At 68.4% G+C, this 24,012-nt stretch overlaps 4 protein-coding genes across 4 annotated transcripts in view; 2 read left to right on the top strand and 2 right to left on the bottom strand.

The window, feature by feature from the left end:
- Positions 1-1,799, top strand: part of CHLNCDRAFT_141338 (hypothetical protein) — a gene marked incomplete at both ends in the record, with an annotated part of 2,342 nt that extends 543 nt beyond the window's left edge. Inside the window, 4 exons of the mRNA XM_005843224.1 lie at positions 100-318; positions 451-586; positions 865-983; positions 1,300-1,799. Coding sequence (XP_005843286.1) covers positions 100-318; positions 451-586; positions 865-983; positions 1,300-1,799 — 974 coding nt within the window. The remainder of the gene's footprint in view (positions 1-99; positions 319-450; positions 587-864; positions 984-1,299) is intronic.
- Positions 1,800-2,144: 345 nt separating this feature from the next.
- On the bottom strand, positions 2,145-6,780 carry CHLNCDRAFT_141337 (hypothetical protein; the record flags this gene model as incomplete). Its single annotated transcript, XM_005843175.1, has 14 exons — positions 2,145-2,366; positions 2,629-2,778; positions 3,095-3,172; positions 3,448-3,581; positions 3,870-3,956; positions 4,142-4,210; positions 4,398-4,469; positions 4,755-4,890; positions 5,078-5,155; positions 5,416-5,549; positions 5,843-5,984; positions 6,159-6,264; positions 6,512-6,603; positions 6,772-6,780. 14 exons carry the CDS (start codon positions 6,778-6,780, stop codon positions 2,145-2,147), a joined length of 1,509 nt encoding a protein of 502 aa, XP_005843237.1.
- Positions 6,781-7,711: 931 nt separating this feature from the next.
- Positions 7,712-10,762, bottom strand: CHLNCDRAFT_141336 (hypothetical protein; the record flags this gene model as incomplete). The annotated part of the gene is made up of 9 exons (XM_005843174.1): positions 7,712-7,771; positions 7,978-8,130; positions 8,378-8,553; positions 8,747-8,945; positions 9,150-9,227; positions 9,510-9,754; positions 9,966-10,057; positions 10,201-10,259; positions 10,748-10,762. The coding sequence occupies 9 exons, from the start codon at positions 10,760-10,762 to the stop codon at positions 7,712-7,714; spliced, it is 1,077 nt and encodes a 358-aa protein (XP_005843236.1).
- Positions 10,763-10,901: 139 nt separating this feature from the next.
- On the top strand, positions 10,902-15,388 carry CHLNCDRAFT_55304 (hypothetical protein; the record flags this gene model as incomplete). Its single annotated transcript, XM_005843223.1, has 14 exons — positions 10,902-10,937; positions 11,060-11,398; positions 11,614-11,766; positions 11,968-12,102; positions 12,344-12,420; positions 12,613-12,734; positions 13,016-13,171; positions 13,324-13,325; positions 13,591-13,780; positions 14,050-14,160; positions 14,380-14,495; positions 14,694-14,765; positions 14,954-14,992; positions 15,059-15,388. The coding sequence occupies 14 exons, from the start codon at positions 10,902-10,904 to the stop codon at positions 15,386-15,388; spliced, it is 1,878 nt and encodes a 625-aa protein (XP_005843285.1).
- Between the last annotated feature and the right edge of the window lie 8,624 nt (positions 15,389-24,012).

The raw sequence follows: 24,012 nt of genomic DNA, 5'->3' as shown, positions 1-24,012 counted from the left end.
GGTGGCCCCGGTGGGCCTGCCCCCCACAAAGGACCCTCCCTGGCTTGCCGCTGCCCCCTCACCCCTCCCCCTTTGCCGCCCCCCGCCGCCCTCCCGCAGACCCCGCCGGCACCCAGCAGGAGCAGCAGGCGCAGGCCGTCCAGCAAGGCCCTCCCCTGCAGCAGCAGCAGGAGCAGGAGCAGCAGCAGGAGCAGCAGCAGCGGCCGGGCGTGGTGTGGCTGGTGGGCACCGGCCCAGGTGACCCCAGCCTGCTCACCCTGAAGGCGGTACGCCTCATGCAGACCGCCGACGTTGTGCTGTACGACCGACTCGTGTCAGGTGGGGCGAGGGGGTTCTGCTCGTGCTGGAGGGCTGCCGTCGCATCGGAGGCTCAACGCCTCGCCAGCAGCGCCGCTCGTGCCTCCGAGCCACGCACCCGCACCCACCCCGCCCCGCTGCCGCCCCCCGCAGAGGACATCCTGGGCATGGTGCACCCGGGCGCCCTGCTGGTGTACGTGGGCAAGCAGCGCGGCTTCCACACGCGCAGCCAGGAGGAGATTCACGAACTGCTGGGCCTGTTTGCGGGGCAGGGGGCCAGCGTGCTGAGGTGAGGCGGCCGCTAGGGGGGGGTGCTGGGGCTGCGGGCGCGGGAGGGAGGGCGGGGCGGGAGGCCGGGGGCTGGTGTGCCGTGGGGAGGGCGTGGGCGTCGCCGCCGGCCGACAAGGAGGCTGGGGGGGGAGGGCAGGTGGGGCGCCGCCCGGGCTCCTTTCAGTTGCCGCGCCCGGCTCGGCCCCACACCGTCGCCGCCTCTCGCGCCCGCCCGCCCACCCAGCCCACGTTTCAGCACCGCTGCCCGCTGCCCCTGCTGCCCCCTGCCGCCCGCAGGCTCAAGGGAGGTGACCCATACGTGTTTGGGCGGGGCGGCGAGGAGGTGCAGTACCTGGAGCAGCGCGGCGTGACAGTACGGGCGGTACCGGGCATCACCGCCGCCTCGGGCATCTCAGGTGTGTGCGGGGCTTGGGGGAGGCGGCTGGGCCTCAGGCTGCTGGCTCGACTGCGCTGCTCCTCCTGCTGCCTGGGTGGCGGGCGGTGGCGGCAGCGGGGAGGGCGTGGCGGCCGGCGCTGCTCGTGTGCAAGCTGCGTACTGGGCTGGCTGCTGGGATTTTCTTCCGCCGGCCCGCTCCTTGCGCGCTGTCAGCGCTCCCCCGCCTGCCCATACCTGCCCCCGTACCTCTTCCCACGCTATCTCCCATTTGCCTCTCCCGCTTGCCTCTCCCACCTACCTCTCCCGCTTACCTCGTACCTCCTCCTGCCCTGCAGCCGAGCTGGGCATCCCGCTCACCCACCGCGGCCTGGCCACCAGCGTGCGCTTCCTGACAGGCCACTCTCGGGAGGGCGGGGAGGGCGAGCTGGGCGCCACCGTGGCCGCCGCCGCCGACCCGCACACCACCCTCGTGGTATACATGGGCCTCGGCACCCTGCCCAGCCTCACCGCGCAGCTGCAGGCCAGCGGCCTCGACCTGGGTACCCCTGCCGTGGCGGTGGAGAGGGGGACCACACCCGAGCAGCGAGCCGTGTACGCGCCGCTGGGCCAGCTGCAGGCGCGCGTGGCGGCGGCCGCCCTCGCCTCGCCCACCCTCATCGTCATTGGCCAGGTGGTGTCGCTGGCGCCAGGCTGGCGCCGCTTCCGCGAGACGGGAGACAGCCTGGACGCGCCGGGCGCCGCCAGCTGCTTGCCCGAGTTCGACGGCGGCGTGCTGGACGGCAGCTGCGCCGGCTGGGCGCGGGAGGCTTCGCAGCTGGCGCGCCAGCTGCGCTGAGCCTTGCGGCAAAGGAAACGAAGGACTTGAATGAACGTGCTCTGCCAGTACTGCCACCTGTCCTCTGCCGCGATGCCGTGCACCGACCCCCTGGCCTCCTCTCCCTGCCTACCTGCCGCTCCCGCTTTTGGGTCTGTAAATTAAGCACGTCGCTCCTTTTGCCGCTTCACGACTCAGCTTTCCGACGGCTTGCTCGTAATTGCTTACAACAGTGTAACAAAGGCTTGGTAAATAGAGAGGTGCATGGGGGAGGGAAGGGGTACAGAGTGAGGCGATACACAAATGGTCTATGGCCTTGGGGAGGGTCAGGAAGATCCCAGCAAGACAGGCGCAGCGGCGGCGAGCCTACTTGCCCGGGCCTTCCTGCTGCTGCTGCTGCTCCTGCTGCTCCTCCTCCTCCCGCTGCTGCTGCTGCTTCTTGGCGCCGGGGCTGGATGCAGAGGTGTCTGTGAAGGACCAGATCTTGGCCAGGTCCCGCCGCGTGGCCGCCACCAGCACCACCGCCCCCAGCGTGAGCGGGCACAGGTAGAGGAGGGCGGGCTGCCCCATGTGTGTCACCGCATTCACCTGCAGGCGGCGGCGACGGCGGCGGTGAAGGAAAAAATGAGTCGGAAGGCTGAGGGATCGCATGCCCGATCCCAAGACTGCGGCATCGACTGCTCCATGTGCTTGTGTTATAACCAGCGTAGAGGCGGCAGCATGACGCTCCTTGCAACCGGAAGCTTGCAAGGAGCCTCCCTCCCAACCGCGAACCTGATGCTGCCGCAGCAGCGGCGGCGGCGGCGGCGGCGGCGGCGCCGGGCTGGCCACGCCAGGGGCCGGGGCTCACCCCAAAGGCCGCCACCAGGCCCAACAGGTATGCCACCAGCACGGGAGTGAAGTAGGTGCGCTGGTGCAGCACCGCGTCGGAGGCAAAGTAGAAGGTCTCGGTGCTGCCGCTGGCGCTCAGGCCCTGCGTGCGCAGCTGCTGCTCCTCCTCCTGCGCCGGCGGTGGAGGGAGGCGGGCAGTGCAGGGGGTCGGGCTTGGAGTGGGGAGGTGGGCTGCCGACAGGCAGGGCAGGCCAGCGTGCGCACCAGGGAATCACCGGGAACTCCGGCCTGGCGCCACCAGCAGCAGGCCCGGCGGCTGCCCAACACACACCCCACAGCCGGCTGCCGGCAGCGCACAGCAGCCCGCAGCAGCCCAAGCCCGCAGCTGTGCCGGCAGCGCACAGGGGGCGACAGCCCGCAGGCGACAGCGCACAGCAGGCGGCAGCAGGCGGCGGCAGCAGCCACCAGCAGCAGCGCCAGCCCACCATGTCGGCGATCTTGTCGTACGCCGTCTCTGCCGCGCTCACCGCCACCTCCCCCATCTCCCCCCGCGTGGCCGTCTTCTGCACCGACCCAGCACGCAGGAAAGCCAGCGGGCGAGGTACCCCAGGAGCAGCAGGCAGGCGTCGTCAGAAGGCTCGCGGCGGAGCCGCAACAAACGGCTGCATTCCGGGCTGGCCGCCGGCGATTGCCGCGGCACGGCATCCACGCAACGCAGCATGCACGCAGCACAGCGGAGCACAGCGCAGCGCGGCGCAACGCGGCGCTGCGCCAGGCCCCGGACATTCCATGCCCCGGCGGCAGCGTGCGTGGCACGCATGGGCCGCCCCCCTCTCACATCGACGGAGCTGAGGGCGTCTTGGAGGGCGTTGGCCACAGCAAAGCCGCGGGCGCGCAGGTCCACGGCCCGAGAGGCGTCGTAGCGCAGCGCCAGGCAGGCCAGCAGGCCCGGAATGGCGATGTCGCCCAGGCCTGAAATGGGCGGACAGCGGGGAGAGCGACCGTGTGTGTATGTGAGTGTGACTGTGTGTGTGTGTGTGTGTGTGACAATCTGCCTTCCAAAGCGCTGCCTCCCCACACTCCAGCGGCACCACCACCACGTACACGAGAGGCCAGCGGACGCCCCACCCCGGGCGCCTCTGCCGCCACCTCGGCGCAGCGCAGCGCCATGCCAGCTGCCCAGCCCGAGGCAGGAAAGCAGCGAGCGGCAACACAGCGCCGGCCAATCAGCACAGCGCAGCACAGCACAGCGCAGCGCACCCAGCAGGCTGAAGGGGAAGTCTGCTGCCTCCCCGATGGAGCCTGGTATGCGTGGGAACAGCAAGCGGATGGGCCCCGTCACCACCTCTGCAGGCACGGGCAGGTCAAGCCAAGGCAGGGCAAGGAAGGTTAAGCAGGGCAAGGCAATGCAAGGCAAGGCCAGGCGGTGGGTGGGCGCCTCACAGCAGGAAGGAGCAGCCAAGAGGAAGAAAGGGCGATGGCAACCAGCACAGGGGTGCAGGAGGCAGCACCAGGAGCAGCGGCGGCAGCACCTGAGGTCGCCACCTGGAGCATCACATTCTCCCCCACCACCGCCGGCGAGCCAAACACCCAGAACACGTCTGCAGGGCAAGGCGGGAGCGTCAGCGGGCAGGCTCGACATGGCACAGGTGCCCCGCACATGCATGCACGTGCGGCTGTGGCTTGGCATGGGTGGTGTGGCTGCTGGAGCGCTGATGCCACCTAGGCAGGCAGCATGTGCAGCGCTAGCTTTGGCCCGCCCTGCCCGCCCACCCCACCGCACCGCACCGTATGCCAGCAGGCCCAGCAGCAGCACCGCCGCCACGCGGAACGACTTGAGGCCCACCAGCTGGAGGATGTCTGAGGGGAGCAGGCAGGGGGAGGGGAGGGGAGGGGAGGGCAGCACATCACGGCCCTGCCTCACACAGGCGCAGCGCAGCCCGCCCTCACCTGCCAACCCCCTTTGCCCTTTCCCCTCACAACGCAGAACCTGGCCCACACCACCCCACCTTTGTATGTGCGCTCACCCTCGGCGAACAGGCAGGCAGCTCCTCGCTCACCCGCGGCAGTCAGGCAGGCTACTGCTGCACCACCACCCCCGGCCCTCCCTTGGGGCAGCCAAGAGGCCGCACAGCCCCGCCTCACCCGCGGCGATCAGGCAGGCGATCATGTTGTTCAGGGTAAAGTTGCCGTGGTTGGCGGCGGCGTCCATGGTGGCAAAGGTGAGGGCCAGGCCAACGGACAGCAGGTCTGCAGCACGTGGGTGGGTCGCATGTTCAGGCTGGGGGGTAAGGTGCACCACCATGTGCGCAGCCAGGCTGGAGGGCAGAGCTGCTACGTGGAGGGCACTGCAGGCTCGAGGGTGGCGGGTGGCCTGCGCAGGATGCGGCCCCGCAGCACCGCCAGGGAGGGGAGGCGCGGCGCGGGCAGCGGAGCGCGCCTGTGGGCGCCAGGTCCCCCTGCGTCACCATCTTGCCCCGCTCGTCCTCCGCATGCAGCCAGGCGGGCAGCTGGAAGCGCCACACGGGCTGGCCCAGCCCCTTGCCCTGCAGGCATGCGAGCAGGAGGGCCAGGAATGTCAGCGCCTGCAAGCGAGGCGGCCTGGCGGGGCGCCGCGGCAGCAGCGCCGCTCCTGGCCCGCCGCTATCGGCTGCCACGTGGCAGCCGTAGCTGACCAGTGCACGCCAGCACACGCCAGCGCGGCAGGCGCCAGCGCGGCAGGCGCCAGCGCTGCAAGCGCCAGCTCGGCAGGCGCAGCGTGCCCCAGCTCCTCCGCCAGCTCAGCGGCCGCGCCAGCTCAGCTCACCGCCGTGCGCAGCGTGGGCCCAAACGCGCCCACCAGCGCCACCGAGCCCAGCAGCCAGAAGTAGGCGTTGAGCAGGGACTGGATGTTGAGGTCCGGCAGGAACTTGAGGAGCAGGTAGAGGCCAAAGAGGGAGACTGCGGCGGGAGGAGGAGGAGGGGAGGGCGGGGCCGCGATGGAATAAGTAAGGGTGGGGCGATGATGAGACACTTGATACAGATCTGTGATCTGAACAGTTGTTTCACTTGGCCACCAGAAGGCCGAGGCGCCTGGAGAACCACCCAGCAGGTGCCAGCAGCGGGCCAGCGGCCCGACGCGAGCGAAGCGGCGCCCGGCGGCATGCGGCACAGGTGCCGGCGGCTGCGGCCCCAGCGGCGCCCGCCGGGCCGCGGGGTGCCGCAGGCCCGGCCGGACGACCATGGAAGCGCACCCGAGGCCGCCACCGGCGCCAGCAGCCCCTCCTTGATGGAGATTTGCTGGCGCTGGCGGGAGTTGAGGCCGCGGTGGGCGCCGATGTAGATCGTCAGCGAGGCGAGGCCCAGGAAATAAGGCAGGTCGGAGTAGCGGTTGTCCTGTGGGGATTGGGGGGAGGGAACAGGGAGGGAGTGTGAGTGTGAGTGTGTGTGTGTGTGCGCACGTGTGTGTGTGTGGAGGGTGGGTGGGTGTAGGGCCGTGGTTGCATGGTGTGTTGACCAAGGGCGCAGCCCCCGCTCCGCAGCCTTCCGCGCTCCCCATCCCCCGAGCACCTGCACTGCAGGGATCAGCCCCAGCAGCAGGATGCCGAAGAAGGCGCCGTAGGCCCGCAACGCGTCGGGCGACTCCTCCCACCGCCAGACCGGCTGCTCAAAGGGGCTGCGGCATGGGCAAGGCGGGGGCAGGGCGCGGGTTGGATGCAAGTGCCATGGAGGCGGCGGGCGCCAGCCGATAGTCAGCAGTGCAGGCTGCCGGTGGGGTGTCGCTATTCCGCTCTCCTGCGCTGCCAGGCAGGGCCGCACCCCGCCGCTTCTGCCGCGCTGCCGGGCAGGGCGGCGGCCAAGGCGGCAGCTCGCAAGCACGTGTGCGCCGGCCGATCGATCCGGCACTGCAAGCGGCGCCGCACCTGACTGCCGCCATGGCAGTGTCTATAAGGGAGGGCTCGCCATCTGCTGCATCGGCGTCAGCCACTGCTAGGCCGGCATCCTCCTGCCCGGCCTGGGGCCGCGGCAGCGGCGCCCGGCCGCCTGCTGCCAGGCGGCGCGCAGCCGCTGGCGCCCTGGTGAGGCTTGCAGGCGCTCTAGTGGGACCGGTAGGGCGGGCGAGCCGCATCGCCTGTGGTGCCTGCTGGACCAGCGGCGCGCCAGCAAGTGGGGCTCTCCTGACCACGCCCATTCTGCTGCCCTCTGAACAGGAGCAAGCCGGGTGGGTTTGTTGGGCGCCCACACTCTTCCTTCAGGCAAATTGAGAGGCTGGGAAGCAAGCACAAGCATGCTCCCACCCAGCATCGGCCAGCTCATCCCCAAGAGGCCTGCTGCAACTTTCGGTAGCCACCACCTGCACAGCCCATGTGCTGCAACAAAGGCGTGTTGATGCATTCACCATCGTTTAAGCATGAATGCAGGCCCCAGGAGCACAGGGGTGGCAACCTTCAGCGCCGCCCCGCCCCGCTTGTTGGCGGCACAGGCCACCGCCGTTGCATCCATCAAGCGAGAGTAGAGTTACAAGCACCAAAAAGCAGGAGATCCCCAGCGATTGAATAGTTATCGAAAGTCAGGAGAGGGGCTAGGCACACAGTCAGTGCAAAGTAAAGAAGAGCGGGCACCACAGCGGGGGCACCAAACCCCTCAGCAGCGTCACAGCTTGGGCAGGGCAAGTGGCGAGTTTGCAGCAACGCAAGAAGCTCCAATCGTGGGGCCGCAAGGAGGGAGAATAGGGGGTCAATCACTGATGATCGGCGACTCTCCACATTGTCACAGCAGGCAGGCAGCGGCCGCAGCTGCGAGTCGGCCGCCGCACAGAGCGGTGGCGGGGAAAGTGTTGTGCGTGTGATGTCGGTGCTGCTGAGGAGAGAGAGCGGGGGAGAAAAGGGAGCCTACCAGCAGCAAGGAAATGCCTTCTGCTACAGCGGACGCTGCTGGAGGCGGGAACAAAGCACAACTAGCCTAGCTAGGGAGTGCCTGCCTGCCTATAAGGGGCCTGCTTTCTGCTGCCACATGGAACAATTGCCTGCCTAGATCTGGCTGCGTTGATGCTGAACAACTGATTGATGTGAAGGGCTGGTGGAGGGCGCGGCGGCTTGCGTGGCAGTCACGCTGCCACCCGCTCACCACGCCGGCACAGTGGTGCGGCTATAAGTCTGCTCGCCATACCGATCGTAGGCAGGCTGCAGCGGAAGGGAGGAGGGCAGGACAGTAAGGATGCAAGGTGTTGTCAATCCAAGCAATTCCTCTGCGCCTGGCTGCTTGCCTGACCAGCCCGATCTCATGACATGACACGCCTGCTGCGCTGCCCCAGCCCCGGCCCACAGCCACATCACCCCACACAGCTGCCATTGCCACCCCTGCCACCACACCATCAGGAGGCCCTCACCTGCGCCGCGGGGATGCGGGAGGAGGGCACAGCGGGCGCGTCCTGGATCGTGTACAGGCTGTCCTTGCTGCCCAGCGCCGAGGCGGAGACTGCCATGCTGGCGCCATTCTCCTTGGTGCGCTGCAGCTTGCGGGATATGTCGCGCATGTTAGCCTGCAGCCAGGAGGGCGCCAGGCGCGCCTGGTGTGTGCACATGCAGGTGCATGGTGCGCTGCGCGTGGTGCAGGTAGGCGTCACGCTGGGGGTGCATTCTGATCATGTAGAGCGGGAGGGCACCTCCACGGGCTCTATGGGCAGCTATGTCTGCTCCCGTTTGTGCAACAGGTGATGCGTATGCGCCGATGGCAAGGTGGATTGGCTCCTCATGTGACAATGCCCCTCCCACACACACCGGCCCCACCTGCAGGTGCGGCGGCGTGGCGTCGCGGCCCGCCCCGATGGCCTCTGGCGTGCTGGGGATGGAGGCAGCCACCGGCAGGCCCATGTCGGCGGAGGGCGCGGGCAGCGCCGCCGCCTTCATCTGGCCCAGCGCCACGTTGGCGGCCTGGAAGGCCTCCGCCTGCACCCGCAGCACCGCTGCAGCAGGCGGGGAGCGGGCAAGGGAAGGTGGTCAGGGCAGAGGCAGCTGGTGCTGCAGGGGCGCTGCTCACTCGCCCTGCCAATGAACACCTGCCTGCCACCCGTGCCTGCCACCAGCAACTGTACCCAGCCTCCTGCGCCTCTCCCACAGCCACAGCCTCCCCACCTCCTGCACACCCTCGCCACCCACCCGACAGGTAGCTCTTGAGCCACACGGTGTCGCGGATGAGGTTGGTGAGCTGGTGGTACACCAGCGCCTCGTGCTCCTTGAACGACTGCCGGCACGCGCTCAGCTTGCTCTCCTTGTGCTGCAGCACCTTGATCGTGTTCTCCATCTCATACTCGCCCTTGGCCCGCGTCTGGGGCAGCCGCGCTCGCTGCAGGTCCACCTGCGGCGCCGCACAGCCAGGTGGCGCAGGCAGGAGGGGACACGGGTCGGTGCGTGTTGTGCATGCGCGCCTGTTGATCCACCTGCCGTGACTGGCGGCCACCCCTGCGACGCGGCGAGCCAGCCCAGCTGGCCAGGGTGCGGCGCAGGATGTAGCGCGGGACGGCAGGCTGGCCCAGGCACTGCAGCAGGCCCCGGGACCCACCTTCTTGCCCAGCTTGGCCACCGTGCGGCGGCGGGAGTCCACCTCCAGCCGCAGGCTCTCCAGCTTGTTCATGCGGTTCTGCGGGAGGGGAGGGCCGGCAGGCAGCGGCGAGTATCAGCATCATGCCACAGCGTGCCAAGCAAGCTGTGGGGAGGCAGCCGCCGCCGGGCCATGCCGCGCGTGCCTGCAGCGGATGCACCCTGGCAGCCAGCCCAGCAACCAAAACTCCACTGGGCTGCCCACCGCACCACCTGGAGCCACCCAGCAGCCAGATCCCGTCTGCTCTGGCCTCCCTGCCACCCGCCGCTGTTGCTGCCTCCGGCAAGCGGCCCGAGCTGCCTCTGGCAGGCCCTCGCCCACCTGCACCAGGTTGTAGGCATTCATCCAGCGCTCCATGGGCGCCAGCACCTCGCTCTCCAGCTTCTTGCTGGTCTCCTTGCTGATCTTAGCCAGCTCCTCGGCATTGAAATCGGTGCCGCCTATGGGCAGCACCACCTGCCCCGCGCCCTGGCTGGCATTCAGTGGCACCACCTTGCCGCCGCTCGTCTCCTCGTACACCCGCGGCAGCGGCGCGGAGAGCACCGCCTTGGTGGACAGCAGGATGCCTGCGAGCAGAGGGGAAGCGGGTCGGCGTCACGCCACAACAGGTTGTGTGGGGGGAGGGGCAGAGCTGTGCTGGGCCGGCCTCTGGTGCTCTGCTAACCACGGCGACGACACAGTTCAGGCAGGCGCGGCAGCTACCAACCGCCAGGGCACGGCAAGATGCCGGCTGGCGCCGCCGCCCTCGCACACGTCATCTGCCGCCCTCTTGCTCACCTTCGGTGGCATTCTTCAGCCCCCGGATGTCCTTCTCAATCTTCTTGAGGTGGCCTGCAAACTCGCCAGCCTCCTGCAGCATCATCTCATTTCTGCGGGCAGGCAGGGCAGCAGCAAGGAGCACGGGGCGGCGGCATGAGATGGCGCATGCCGGCTGTCGGCGACAGCTTGCAGCAGGCGGCCCAGCTGCAGTGGCCCCTCCTCTGGTTGCATTCTGCACCCTGAGGCGCCGCACCTGGTGTTGGGCGTGGCCACAAACTCCCTGTCCGCCCCCAGGTGCCATTTCTGCTTGGCCTGCAGGCGGAGAACCAGGGGAGGCGCGTGTCAATGCAACAGTCGATGCTGGCAGCGAGCTGGGGGCAGCACAGGGTGCGGGAGGAGCCCCGGCAGCCAGGCCCGCGGGTAACGGTTTGCGTGCAGCTGGCCTTGCCTGCTCCGAGAACCTGCGCCAGCCGGCTCCCATGCTGCCGCTGGTGATGGTGGAAGCTGAAAGGGACAGAATGTGGGCGGCGCGGGCCCTGGATATGGCTGTCTGGCTCTGGGCGGCTCTCCCGGCTGCTCCTGGCGGTCGCTGAGCCTGGCGTGCCTGGACTGTCTGGCGGTACGAGAGACAGGGAGTCGGGTGCAATTGGCAATGGCGCTGCAGGCGGCAAACGAATTTCGACAGCCGTGCTGGGGGTCCAGCCTGTCATAGCATGGCACCCCCCGTCAATCGCTGGCATGCCCCATCACCCTCACGCTTTCGCCCGCAAACTACACCGCCGCCAGTGCTAGGCAGCCACTCCGCCCCTTGCCATCGCCTTCACAGCCTTCACAGCAGGCAGACCCTCGCTTTCCCTGAAGCAGAACACGTAGCCGTGGACGTAAGGCCTTGAATAGCAGGCCGGGCAGCACGCCCCGAGCCGATCACCATCCCTGGCGTCTCCTCCTCGCGCCATGACGGTCTACGATGAGCAAATTGCCCGCCTGCAGGTGAGTGCAGCTTCGATGGGACGCCGCAGCGGCGGCTGGCAGCCAGCGACTCGCCGCTGTGGGCCGCCCCGCCTGCTGCCTCCCCACCGCCCGCAAGGCCTCTCTCCTCGCTTGTCCCGCAGGCGCTGGTGCTCGATGCGCTGCGCCAGCACTCGCAGCCCGAGGCGGTCGCCACGCAGCTGGTGCGCGCAGCCTTCCCCGAGGCGGCGGCGGCCGAGCCGCCGCCGGCCTTCCGCCCGCTGCCGGCGGCGCAGCAGGAGCAGCTGGCCAACGCGCTGCACGCGGCTGCCGGGCAGCTGCTGGCGGATGCCAAGGCCGCAGGGTGCCAGGTCATGCAGTACCAGCTGGGCCAGGGGCGGGAGCAGGGGGCGGTGGCAGAGCTCCTGGATGCCGTGCTGTGGCTGGCAGCGCAGAAGCCCTCGCCTTTGGACGTCGGCCTGCCCGCGCAGCTGCTGGAGCAGGTGAGCAACTGCGCCGCCGTGGCTCCCCTGCCCATGCCGCTCGCTTGTTCGCCCGCCCCCCGGCCGGCTCGCTCGCTCACATCGGCTCAAATCAAGCCCTCCGCCCCCAGCCACCACCGCCAATCCATGCATGCACGCATACACACCCGCCTGGCCTGCCGAGCCGCACCCACCCTGGCCCTCTCCACCCCTCCCCTCCCCGCCTCCCCATGCAGATCACAGAGGGCGCCAGCGTGCAGGACTGCGAGGGCGTGTTTGCCTTCCTCGACTCCCGTACCGCCACCTTCAAGTCCCCCGCATTCCAGGAGGCTCGCTGCAAGAACACGCTGCTGCGCACGTGCAACATGCTGCTCAAGCGCCTGTCCAAGGTACGGGCTTGCTGCTTGCTTGTCCGTCCACCTGCTTGTTGTTGCAGAGCCCCGGGCATAGAGCGAGTGTGGCATGTGTGGGGCATGTGTGGGGCGGCTGGCCGGGAGGCTGGCCCTGGGCAGGGGCAGGCTCCTGGACACTCGCCTCCCTTTCTTCTCACCTGCGCCTGTGCCTCCTGCCGCCGCCGCTGCCGGGCGCAGAGCGCCAACGCCATGCTGTGCGGCCGCATCCTGCTCTTCCTGGCCAAGCTGCTGCCGCTGACGGAGCGGTCTGGCGTCAACCTGGGGGGCGCCTTCAACACAGACAACTCCACGCCGGTGGAGGATGTGCAGGAGGTGGGCGGAAACAGAAAAGAAGCAAAGTGGCAAGGAGCTGGGGCTGGACGCTGGGGCTGAGAGGGCTGGGCATGTGTTCAAGGGGCGGGCGCTTGTGCGGCCTGGCGCTGCGGCTCGAGCCTGCGCCTGCACCTGCCGCACCCACCGCATGGCCGCGCTGCTGCCGCGACCGCTGCCGTCCCACGCTCGCCTGCACTCCACGCTCGTCGGCCGCCCGCCGCGCCGCGCCCGCGCTCTGCAGGGCGCCACCGATAGCGAGGGCAAGCCAGTGGATGCCGCCTTCTATCGCACCTTCTGGGGCCTGCAGTCATACTTCAGGTGGGCCCTTGCCCCGCCTCTCCAAAATCTGGTCGCCCGCGGATGGGCACCCGGCGCCACCCTCAGGAGGCCCTCCCTGTGCCTGCACCCGGGCCACGCCTGGCCTGAGGCCCTGCCCTGACACCACACACACCCTCCTGCCCCATGCACTTACGCGCACACGCCCGCCTGCCGCCGGCCCGCGGCCCGCAGCAACCCGCCCGCGGCGCTGCAGGTGGGCAAGTGGGGGGAGGTGTCGCGTGACATCCGCCGCGTGCTGGAGAAGTTCCGCCTGGAGAAAGTCACCGTGGGGGAGAGCGCGGCGGCGGGGCCGGGTGAGGCCGCCGCGGCGGGCGCCCGCTCTTGGCCGCGCTCCTCTGGGCTGGGGGCTCGCTGGCTGGCGCGGGCCCTCTCTCTCGCTGTGCCGCGCCGCGCTTTGCTGTCCTCACCGCCCGTGAGGTTTGCCGAATCGGCTGGCACAGCGACCCCCGGCTGCCCAGCAGCTGCCTTGACCACTTGTCCCGGCCTTCGCATTGACGCCTCCTCTGCCCTCAGCTTGCCCGCTGCTTGCCCCTCAGCATCTCGCACCCCGCTCCGCTGCCGCCTGGCTGCGCAGGCGCGGGTGACGGCCAGGGCTCCAGCGTCAAGTACCTCAGCAGCAGCCGGCTGATGGGGTTGCAGCTGCGCGACGCCACCTTCCGCCGCCACTTCCTGCTGCAGTGCCTCATCCTCATGCAGGCGAGCCTCTTGCTGCACATGCAGCTTGGCAGCTGTGTGGCGGCCTGCCTGCCTGCCCGGCTGCGCAGCGGCGGGCTGGGCTGCAGGCCTACACCTCTTGCATGCACACGCCACCCTCGCCGCCGCCGCCCCGCCGCCATTGCTGCTGGCAACCGCCCCGCCCTGCCTCCCCGTGACACGCCGCAGTGGTGCGAGCGGCCGCGGCTGAAAGACAAGGCAGGGTTGAGGGCAAAGCTGCTGGAAGACTTGCAGGCACGCCCCTCCCCTGCCTCCTCCCTCGCCCCCGCTCGCACATGCTGCCGCACTGCGTGCTGCGTCGTCCCCCGCGGCGCGCTGCCTGTAGCCCGGCCCACCCCACGTCACCGCCCGGCTCAGAACTGACCAGAGCCCTTCCTTCCTGTCTTTCACGTTTCCTTTCTTCATTCCTTTCTTCCCGTCCTTTCTTCCCGGCAGGACCTGCGCGCCAAGGTGTATGCTGAGCTGGAGGCCACCCCCGACAGGGGCCCCCAGTTTGCCGCCGCCATCCGCCACCTGGTCCGCTGGGAGGACAGCTGGGCGGCGTGGAAGCAGGGCAGCTGCCCGCCCGCCCCGCTGGAGCGCGCCGCCGCGCAGCCGCCCGCCGGCAGCGAAGACGCAGACCTGAGTGCGTCCCGTCGCTGCCTGCCGGCCGGCCGGCCGGCCCGCCCGTCCGCAGCCCCACACCGCCGCGCCCGCTCCCGCCGCCGCCGTGTCGCGTTGCGCGGATGATGCATGTTTGTTGCGTTGCGCCGCCACTCCGCCCGGCCGTGCCGCTCCTGCCTGCCGCCGCCCTGAGCGTTCCCGGCCCGTCTGGCCCTGCCCGCCGCCCTCCTGCCTGCCCCGACCTCGCCCCTGCCCTGCCCTGCTGTGTGTGTGAACCTCCCGTGCGCGCAGCCGCGCCCGCCCCCAAGCGCCGCAAGCTGGGCTCCGACGCCGTGTTTGGCATCCGGGTGGGGACAGACGAGCTGGACAGGCTGTGGAACCTGGCGGAGGACAACCTGTCGGGTGGGTGAGGAGGGTGTTTCGGTTTCACAGGCAGGTCAGTCGCGGCCGCCAGGCTTGCTTTTTGTGCGAGTATTGTAGTTGGGTACGCCGGCACCGTAGCTGTGGGTTGGTGTGCGTGGCGGTGTGGCGGTGTGCTGGCGTGGCGGTGTGCGGCGACCGGCCGCTGAGGCGCGGCCCGCCGCCGACCTTTCTTCCCGCCGCCGCTCTTTCTTCCCGCAGCGCTCTCTGCCGACGACCGCGGCGGCTTCAAGACGGTGCGGCAGCTCATGGAGCCTGTGGTGGAGGAGATGCGGGAGGCGGCGGCGGGGGAGGACGACGGGCTGCTGATGAAGGCGGTGAGCAGCTGGGCGGGACTGGTGGTGTGGACGGGGGGGCGGCTGGCGTGGCGTGCAGTGATGGCGGCACAAGGAGAGGAAGTGGAGCGGGCACGCACGTCGCGTGCTTGGCCAGCCGGCTGCTGGCCCGGCCTCACCCGCCCGCCTGCTGCCCCGCTGCCCCGCTGCCCTGGGACCGCCGTGCCGCCTGTACCGCAGTCCCGCAGCAAGCTGTACAGCTGGAAGGCGCTGCGCGCGGTGGCCCGCACCAACCTGCAGGCGTTTGCGGCGGTGAGGGGGGCCTGCAGTTGCGGTGCCAGACCTTAACCGAAGCCCCTGCGGTCCTGCTATGCCTTGCGGCTAGCCTGCAGCCTGCACTCTTGCTCCATGCGCAAGAGGTTAGCCGCTTTTGCTGCCTTCCCCGCTCACCACGCCCTCGTGGGCCCCATGCCCCCGCCGCACGCCTGTTCCTGCTGCAGGCTGTGCAGAAGGGAGGGGACTTGGAGGTGGCTGCGCGGGTGATGTACCCTTCTGAGTGCCCGCCACCCCCCGCCCCCGCCCCTGCCGCTCCCGCCGCCGCCCAGGTCGCTGGCAAGGGCGACGCCACGACGGGGCAGCTGCCGGGCAGCGCGGGCGCGGCAGCAGACACCACCGCCGCGACAGGCGCGCAGCCCGATGGCAGCGCAGCGACGGCGGCGGCAGACACCGCAGCCGGCGGCGGCGGCGATGCTGCTACTGCGGCGGAGGAGGCGGATGGCGAGGAGGGGGCAGTGGGCGGGGGAGAAGGGGCAGAGGAGGAGGAGGAGGGGGAGCTACCAGAGGAAGGCGAGGCGGAGGAGGAGGAGGGCGGGGAGGCGGATGGCAGCGAGGGTGGAGCAGTGGCCATGGATGCCGAGGCTGTGCTGTCAGAGTGATGCCGCGCTGCGATGCCGGGCTGTGGGCGTCTCCGGCAGGCCCCGGCCGCCCCGGCCGCCGCCAGTTGTTGGTGCTGCCCTACCGCGCTGCCCGCGATCCTTGCGGCGCCCGTGCAACACTGGTGATGATGTTACGTTACAATAGAGTAGAGAGGTGCAGGGCCACAGCGTGTTCCTCTACCGGTCACATGAACCACATGGGCTGGCTGGACGACGCAGCGGGTGGTGGGAGCGCTCTTTGCCCCATCGGCAGGCACAATGGAGGAGGCGGGGGACAGGGAGCCGCGCGGCGCAAGCAGCAGGAGCGTCGGGGGCGATGGCGAGGCGAGGCGGGGTGTCTCAGCGGCGCGTGCCGCCCTCGTCCGACCCTGGCGCGCCCAGCACTTGCGCCCCCGTCTCATCGTCATACCCGTCGCCGTTGGCATCCGGATCCTGCGAATCTGGGATGCCTGCACAGTCCCACAAAAAAAACCCAGCATGCTGTTGGCAGCCACAGATGTGCCCTTCAATCTGCCACGCGAGGTCAGATGCACAGCTGAGCTGGGCATGTGAGCGGCCACGCATGCCCTGCACGGGGCAACAGCTGCAGCTGTACGGGCCCATGAACAGATGGCCCAGGTGCGACTCTGAAACCAGGCCAGGGCAGCGCACCGTCGCCATCATCGTCGTTGTCTGCCAGATTGACCTGCACCCGGCACGCAGGGTGCAACGGAAGCAATCATGACGGCAGGCGGGGGCAGCTGGCAGGCCTCCTACGACCATCTTGGCATGGCTGCCTGGGTTTCCAGCAGGCACCCGCCAACAAGGTGCCGCGCTGCATTGCCGAGGCCGGGCCGGGCCGGGTGAACGGGACAGGTGCCACCCACCAGGCCGTCGCCCTCCACATCCACGTAAGCATCCGGGTAGGAGCTGTCTGTGGTCTGCTCCAGCACCGGCTCCTCCCCGGTATCCAGCTCAGCCTCAGCCTGGGAGAGGTCCGGCACTCCGCAGGTGTAGTTGAGGCCGGGCGGTGCCCTGCAGGGCAGGCGGTGGGAGGGCAGCGGCGTGGGCGGGCGGCAGGGCAGGCGTGCGCTGGGGCGGGCGATGCATCATCGGCGGCAAGGGCAACCAGCTTGGGTCCCTCTCTGAGAGCTCACCAGTCCCTGTAGTTGACCCTCGTTGTTACGTTGGGGCAGGTCGTGTCATCTCCCCACGCCCTGCAGCAAGGATCAGGGATGGGGGCGGCGCCCAGGCTCCAACGTCGGACGCGCGCATGGCATCCCGGTGCCGTGCCTGCTGTGCCGCCCCCGGGTGACTGCCTGGCATGCCGACGGGGAGGGGCGGGGAGGCGGGGCTCACCAGCGGTGGATGTTGTTTGCGGGAGAGACGACGCCGTACTCACAAATCACCTGCTGCACCACCAGCACCACTGCAGCAGGCGGGCACAGCAGGCGGGTTGTCGGGAGGACGCGCCTCCTGGGTGGGCTGTCTGGGGGTCGCTCTGAAACAGCACGTGTGTGCAGCCGCGCAGCCACTTGCAGCAGTGCCGACCAGCCGCCACCGCTGCTGATGCTGCTGATGCTGCCTGCAGCCCCCCTCACCGTTGGAGTCCGGATCGGGCTGCAATGCCTGCAGACGCGGGGCAGCGGAGGGCGCCGAGTGTAAGTGGTGGCTGCACTTGCATTCCCTGCCGCTCACCTGATGCCCCAGCGTGCTCCCGGCAGCCACCACCACCATCGCCCCGCAGGGGCAGCCGCCCCCACCAGAAGTCCCACCTGGACTGCCACGATGGCGCGGTAGGTGCCTGCACGGCAGGGGCAGGCACAGCCGGCGGCCGTCACGGGCGTAGCCCAGCTGAATGCCGCATGCCAGCCCAAGCCACCGCCGCTGCTTTGCAGGTAGCAAGGGATCTGGACCCAGCCAGCAGAGCCCATGCACACCTGGCTCGTTGTCTGGATCCACACACTCCCAAGAGACGTAGTTGCCTGCAGGCGCCAGGCAGGGGCGGCGCACGTGCGGCACGGCGTGGGAAGCTGCGCAGGCACCCCGTCCCGAGGAGCGGCCAGCGCACGGCGGCGGCGGCGCTGCCGCTGCCGCGACGCACCAGCCGGACCCCAGCACCAGCCACCAGTCGCAGCCAGGCTGAGCTGCTGGCACAACCTCCAGCCCGGCTCAGGCCCCAGCACAGCCAGCAGCCGCTGCCTCAGCCCCCACCCAGCCACCCGCCGCCGACTGAGCCACCAGCCAGCGCTCCGCCAGCCAGCGCTGCGCTCACCCATGTACGTCAGCGGACCCTCTCCTGTGTAGCGTGTGTAGGTGAAGCGCCCGCCGTTGATCACCCCCGCCCGGTTGACCGACCCCTCCGGCACGCTGTCGCCGGGCTGGGTGCTGCAGGCGCCAAGGACCGCAAAGGTGGGATCATCAGAAAGAAACCAAAAAAAACCCGGCCGACTCCTGGGTAACCAGGGAACCATCTCCTGCTCCTTGGCCGAACACGCACTGGCTGTGGAAGGTGCTGAATAACAAGGCCTGACTCAAGGTCACCTGTAGCTGTAGACGACTGCATCCAAGAAGGGTGGGCCGCCCTCATTCTCCAGGACCGGCACGCCGTCGCCCTGGGCTGCACGCAGCACGAGGGCGTGAGCGGTGGGAGTGGTTGCGGCGTGGGGGTGGGTGGCTGGGGGGCTGTGGCGTGTGGAGTGGGTGTGGCGGTCGGGTGCGGACAGTGAGGCATGGTGGCAACACTGTGCGCAGCCAGCATGCAGCAGCAGCCGCACCTGAGACGACGGCCGCAAGCACAACGGCGAGGAACGGCAGCGCCAGGCCGCTGCGGCGGGCTGGCGCCATCTGCAGAGGGATGGAGCAAAGGAAGAGGCTAGGTGCAACAATCACAGTGTCGCTGGCAGAACCGCAGCAGGCAGTTCCGCAAGCAGCGGGGGTGTGCGGCATGCGCAGCGGCGTGTTAGCGCTGGCGCCACGGCACAGTGGAGGAGTTCGTTCACCCAGCGGGCGGCTCCTTGCCGCCCCTATTGCGCTTGCACCACCCACCGGTGGCCGATTTCTGGCCTGCAGCGCCGCCAAAACGCACCCTGGGGAACCTCAGGAGGGAGCTCTGGGTAGGCGCAGAACCCTCCACCGAGACTGGAGGATTGTAGCAGGCGATCCTGTGCAAATTGCTGCTTGGATGCCGATGGTTCGACCCGCGCGACGAAGGAGGCCGCGGCCCCCCATGTGCCAGTGGGAGGGCCACCTGGACGGAAGCATGGTCTATCAACACGGGATCCAATTGAGTGCAGCGGCATAGTGGAATGCAGGCGGGAAGGAGGGCTCCCTGGCAGCGGCTGCCGCCTTGCGCCACTGTGCGACAGTACCCAGGCCGCGCTCATGCCACCTCTTCCCCCCTCATTCACATGAGTGGGATGCAGAACAGGTGGAAAGAAATGAATGACGACAAAATCATCATCTATCAAAATGTGCGCCCCTGAAATTGCGAAGCAAGCAAGCAAGCAGCAGGCATCATATGATCATGGGCCAGGCCAGGCCTCGACAGCCCCTGCCCGGCTTGTGCCCGTCGCCTGCACGCTTCAGCTGAACATGCGTCTGCAGCCTCATACTGGAGGGTCCTGGCCGAGCAATGCCTCCCGTACATCCTCGTCCAGCCCGTCCCCATTGTCATCTGGATCTGCGTCATCAGTCACGCCTGCACACACATAAACACGCCACACCGAGTGGCCCTGAGAAGGAGGGCTCAGCCCTGAAGCGATTCACCTTGCTTCATGCGCCAGCTGCACGGGCCCCCCTGGCGAGGCAACAATGCAGGGCTTGCAGGCATGCAAAGCAGGCGGAGGGCGCACCATCGCCGTCGTCGTCCTCATCTATCGCGTTGACCTGCATGGGGAGGACAGCAGGCAAGCAGCTCGAATTGACTGCTCAGCAGCAGCGGGCCGCATGCCCGAGCAGTGTTTCCATGAGCACACTCCAGCGCTTGCGCCCATGCTACCCTATCAGCCTGGCAACGGTGTCCCCTCACCTCGCCATCGCCCTCGAAATCCATAAATGCCTCTGGGCCAAACCCGCCAGCAGTCTCCTCTGTCACTGTCTCGTCCTCGGCAATATCCAGCCCGGTATAGGTCTCGGCAAAGCCAGGAACCCCACACGAGTAGTTGAGGCGCGGCGCTGTCCTGGAAAAACATAACAAGCAGCAGTGAGCGGCACCGGCGGGTGGCAAGGGCGGCTGCATTCTACACATCCGAGCAGGTTGAAACAGCTGCACCCGCCACTCACCAGTCCCGATAATTTATCCTCTCAGTGATGTTTGGGCACGTGCTGGGGTCCTCACTCCAGGCCCTGCACCGCCACACGCCAGTGGGTCAGGGGAGCAGCCTTCAGGGACGTTCCTGGTAGGTGCCCAAGGCGAGCAGCAGCCAGGGTGTGCTAGCATGGCCCCCTTCTATCCCGCAGCTGGCGCTGGCTGCCTCACCACTTCTGGATCCGGCGCTCTGGGTCCACCTCCCCATACTCGCAGTACACCCTCAGCTCGCTGACAAGGTCTGCATGCAGCGGTACCATAACGCCCAAGGAAAACTCAGCACTCCTAGCATGCCCGTGCTGAACTGACGGCAAGCTCCTCAAAGCGCAAAGGAAGGAAGGCGGGCTGCGGGCTGCGGGCTGCGGGAGGCTGGCTAACCAGCAACGTCCAGTGGGGCGAGAGCACCCTGACCAGTGCAATGGCCTGCCGAGTGCAGGGCGGCAGTGCAGCTGGTACTGCAGCGTGTGTCACAAGCAGTCCAGGCAGCGGGCGCTCACTGCCGGTCTCAATGTCCGGCGTCGACACAGTCACGTAGACAACCGCGCGGTATGCGCCTGCAGAACGAAAAGAAATAACGCAGAGGTTGCACAGGGAAGAGCCAGGCGGGCGCATGTGCAGAAGCCAGGCGCCTCCAGAGCTGTGCAGTGCAGGCTGTGGATAGCCTGCAGCCTCCCAAGAGCAGGTGCTGACTGCCAGCCGGGCTGCGGCCCGCTGCTCGGCTGCAGCTGGGGCAGCGCCCAGCCACTGATCTCACCTGGGCTGCCGTCTGGGTCGACACATTCCCAAGAGTCGTACTCGCCTGCTCAGGTGGGGCGAGGCGGGAGTGAAGGAGGAGGCGCGCAGCACAGCACACAGCACAGCACAGCGCGGCAGCCGGGGAAAGGCAGAGCAGCGCTGGCAGGCGGCAGGTGGCGGCGCGGCCGCAGCAGCCAAGTCTCGTGGCGGCGCCAGCTGTGACGGCTGGCAGCTGGCAGCCAGGCGGCAGGCATGCACCCATCTGCGTGGTGGGACCGCTTGCTGTATACTTTGTGTAGCTGCATGCAGGGACAAAGCGGGAAGGAGGCATATCGCACCGGACTAAGCCACGGCCCATGCGCCCCCGCCGACAACACCAGCAGCAGGTGGCAACAGCAGGCGACAGGCGGCCCCTGCTCGGCACGGCCGCGCCCCGACCTGGGCGGCCCCGCACCCTTGCCCAACCGACCCCCTGCCCTCGGCCTCGCGCCCTCCGCTCTCACGTGAACCGCCCCGCGCTGATGACCCCTGCCCTGTTGATCTCTCCTTTGGGAGCATCGGCACCGGGGCCGCTGGTGTAGCCATAGATGACCGAGTCGAGGAAAGGCGGGGCGCCCGGCTCAGAAAATATGGGCACCTGCAGGTTTTGGGCTGCAGGCGGGAGGCAGGCAGGGGGCAGGGAGGGTGAGGGGCCGCCACGTGGATGGGGAGGGAGATGCAGGCAGGGGCAAGTGGGATGGACGGGCGGGCACCTGAGGCGGCGGCGGCCAGCCATGCCACGACGCAGGCGAGCGCCAGGCCGGAGAGCCCCGAAGGAGCCATCCTGCAAGGAGCAGAGAGCCGCAATTACAGCAGCTGGCATCCCATCGTGCCTGTCAACAGGACAGGCAGCTAGGAGGGGCATTTGGAGCGTGCCGCCAGGGCGGTGCTTGTGCTGGCGGCACCGCAGGGTTGCCCGGCAGGGGGCTTGCAACCGAGCCCCCACCACCCCAATGCCGTCCCATTGAGCTTGCCGTGAAGTCGGCGGCCTCGGTCCCCGCCTCGCAAGCCGGACCTGCCCAAAGCCGAGGGGGTCCTCTTCCTGCGCAGCGCAGGAGCGCGCGTGAGTTGGGCTCCGCATGTCGGTGAGACTGCAGGGGTGTCATGTCAGGGTTGTTTGGGTGGGGAGGAGCACATCCCCGACATGTGAGCTCACCACTTGCACCTTGCAATTGAGCAGATTTGGGTGCGCAGAAGCACCTGCAATCGACCACGTGGGTCCCTGTGTCGGCAAGCAGGCCGACTGACGTGGCAGCCAGGTGGTGGCGGGGGGGCAGGCAATCCCCGGGACCCACCTCCTCTGAGCAAAATCTATGCCTGGTGGTGCTGGAAGGCAATGCTAGGAACCGCCAAGACACCCAGGGAGCCGCCATGCCTCATGAAGAGCAGCAGCTGCGCCGTGTGGCCCACCTGCCACCACCTGCCGCCACCGCCCATCGGAGCCTCAATTTCCCTGCTGCCCCGTGGGGCCTTTGGGCTCCAATGCATTTTGTACGCCTCACAGTTGCTCCATGAGCATTACATTTGCTGTATCAGATTTTAACTAGGGATTACGCGTGCCGTCTCCCACCTGCGCAGCTCACGCGCAGGCTCACTGAGGAGCCTCATTGATGGAGAGAACAATGCAGGGCGGTTACGTTAAATCGGAAATTGGTCACGGGTGGGATTGATTGAGCGCATCAGGGATGTGAGAGTAGCGAATCAGAGAATCAAGCTGGTGCGGCACTGCGGGCCCGAGCCCTCTAAATGGCGGGCAGGGGCGACCCCACATCCAGCCCCGTCTCGGAGGTGGTGATCGTACTACCAAACGACGGGTCGGTGGTGGTGGAGGTTTCGGGGTAGATGCCATTGTCGGGGTCACCACACTCATTCAGAATGTCAATAGGCACCCTGCACAGCAACGGCGGCACGGGCTGCGGCGTCAGCAGTAGCAGTGCCAGCAGGGCAGTGTCTGGGGGGGCATCAGCAGCAGGGGCTGCGTCGGCGCCAGCGCCGGGGCCGGCCGCCTCCACCACAGCATGGCGCAGCAGGCGCAGCGTGCCAGCTCACTCGAGCAGGGTGCTGGAGAACTCAGCGACCGTCGGGCAGCTGCCCTCCTGTCGGGACCTGCACAAACACAATGTCGGCACACAGGCACAGAAGGAGGTCGGCCAAGCGCGGCTCCGGGGCGCATGTGCCACAATTGCTGCCACAGCATCGACTGCGCTGCCGCCCCCAATGATTGTGCAAGCCAGCGAGCGGATCAAGCAGGCTCACCAGTCGACTGCCTGGTAGACGACCAGGTCGGCGGTACCATACTCGCAGTACTCCTTGGTAGTGGCTGCAGGCAGGCGGGCAAGGCGGGCCAAACGAAGCTGTGTGGAGGATGGGGGAGGTTGGCTGTGGCGCTGATGGCAGGAGAAAGACTGCACACCACGTGAGTAAAGCCTCCACACGTAAGTGCAAGAAAGCAAGGGATGGGTGACCCACCTGCGGCCCCGGGGGACGTGGTGGTGACCTTGACGACGGCAAAGTAGGAGCCGTTGCTTGAAGGGTCGCACTCCCAGCTTGTGTACTCGGCTGCGCGGCAGGCACACAAGCCAAGCAAGCAGCCTCGCACGGTGGGCAAGGTTCGCATCGTAGTGTGCTGGCAGCGACAGCGGTCGTCGCCGCCCGCCGGACAGCCGCCAGCGCTGCCGCCACAGGCAAAGGCGAGGCTTCCCTGCTGCCGTTGTGCCTCTGCATGCCGGCATGTGCCTCCTGCCCCCTCGCCAACAGCTTGAGCTGGCTGGCCTTGCCGCCGCTGCCACCCACCCGTCTCAATCACAAATCCGGTGCCCTCTGGGTCTGGGTAGACGGCGATCGACTTGCCGCTGTCGTACCAGCCTGAGGAGACATAAACGGCTTCTGTGGAATTGAAGCCGTCGGTCGAGGTGGGCGCTTCGGTGGTGGTCGATGTGGGCCCTTGCAGGAAGGGTGGGCCTCCCGGCTTGGAGAAGGCCGGGAGCTGGGCTGCAGGGGTGGCGGGCGGGAAGCACCGGGCGGTGTGTGTGTGTGTAATGCCTTGCATGGATGATCGCCGCCGCGCTGCGTTGAGATGCATGCAGAGCACTGCTTGTCAGCTTGGCTCATTGTAGGCGGCAGGCCTCAGGCTCACCTGCTGCGGAGGCCGCCAGGCACGCCGCAAGGGCCAGCACCAGCGCCGGGCGAGGAGCCGCCATCTGCACAGCAGACAGGCAGGAGATCGCCCATGTGAGCCTGGAGGAGGATACACACCGTCTTGTCCACCCGAAAAGGTGCAGCAGCCAGGGATGCACAGCCTCGGATATGCCCAGAGCCGCAGTCCATTAGTGGGCGCCGTCGCCGTTGCCGCCTGTGCCCGCCAGCCACCGGCAACCCGAACCCGACGATCAGGCGGGGCTCCCATTTCGCCGACCGACACCAAGCCCCAGCACCATGAATTCACCTTCAGAGGGCGCCGGGAGCGAGGGCAATCTGTAGGGAGCGATGCGAGTACCCCTGCAATCACGGCAAAACGCGTTCCAGGACGCAGGTCGGCGATCTCCTCCCAGCAGCTGCGATT

The sequence above is a fragment of the Chlorella variabilis genome, assembly GCF_000147415.1.
Source record: "Chlorella variabilis unplaced genomic scaffold CHLNCscaffold_33, whole genome shotgun sequence".
Classification (NCBI taxonomy): Eukaryota; Viridiplantae; Chlorophyta; class Trebouxiophyceae; order Chlorellales; family Chlorellaceae; genus Chlorella; species Chlorella variabilis.
The sequence above is the reverse complement of the archived record's forward strand: the minus strand, read 5'-3'. Positions and strand labels throughout refer to the sequence as shown.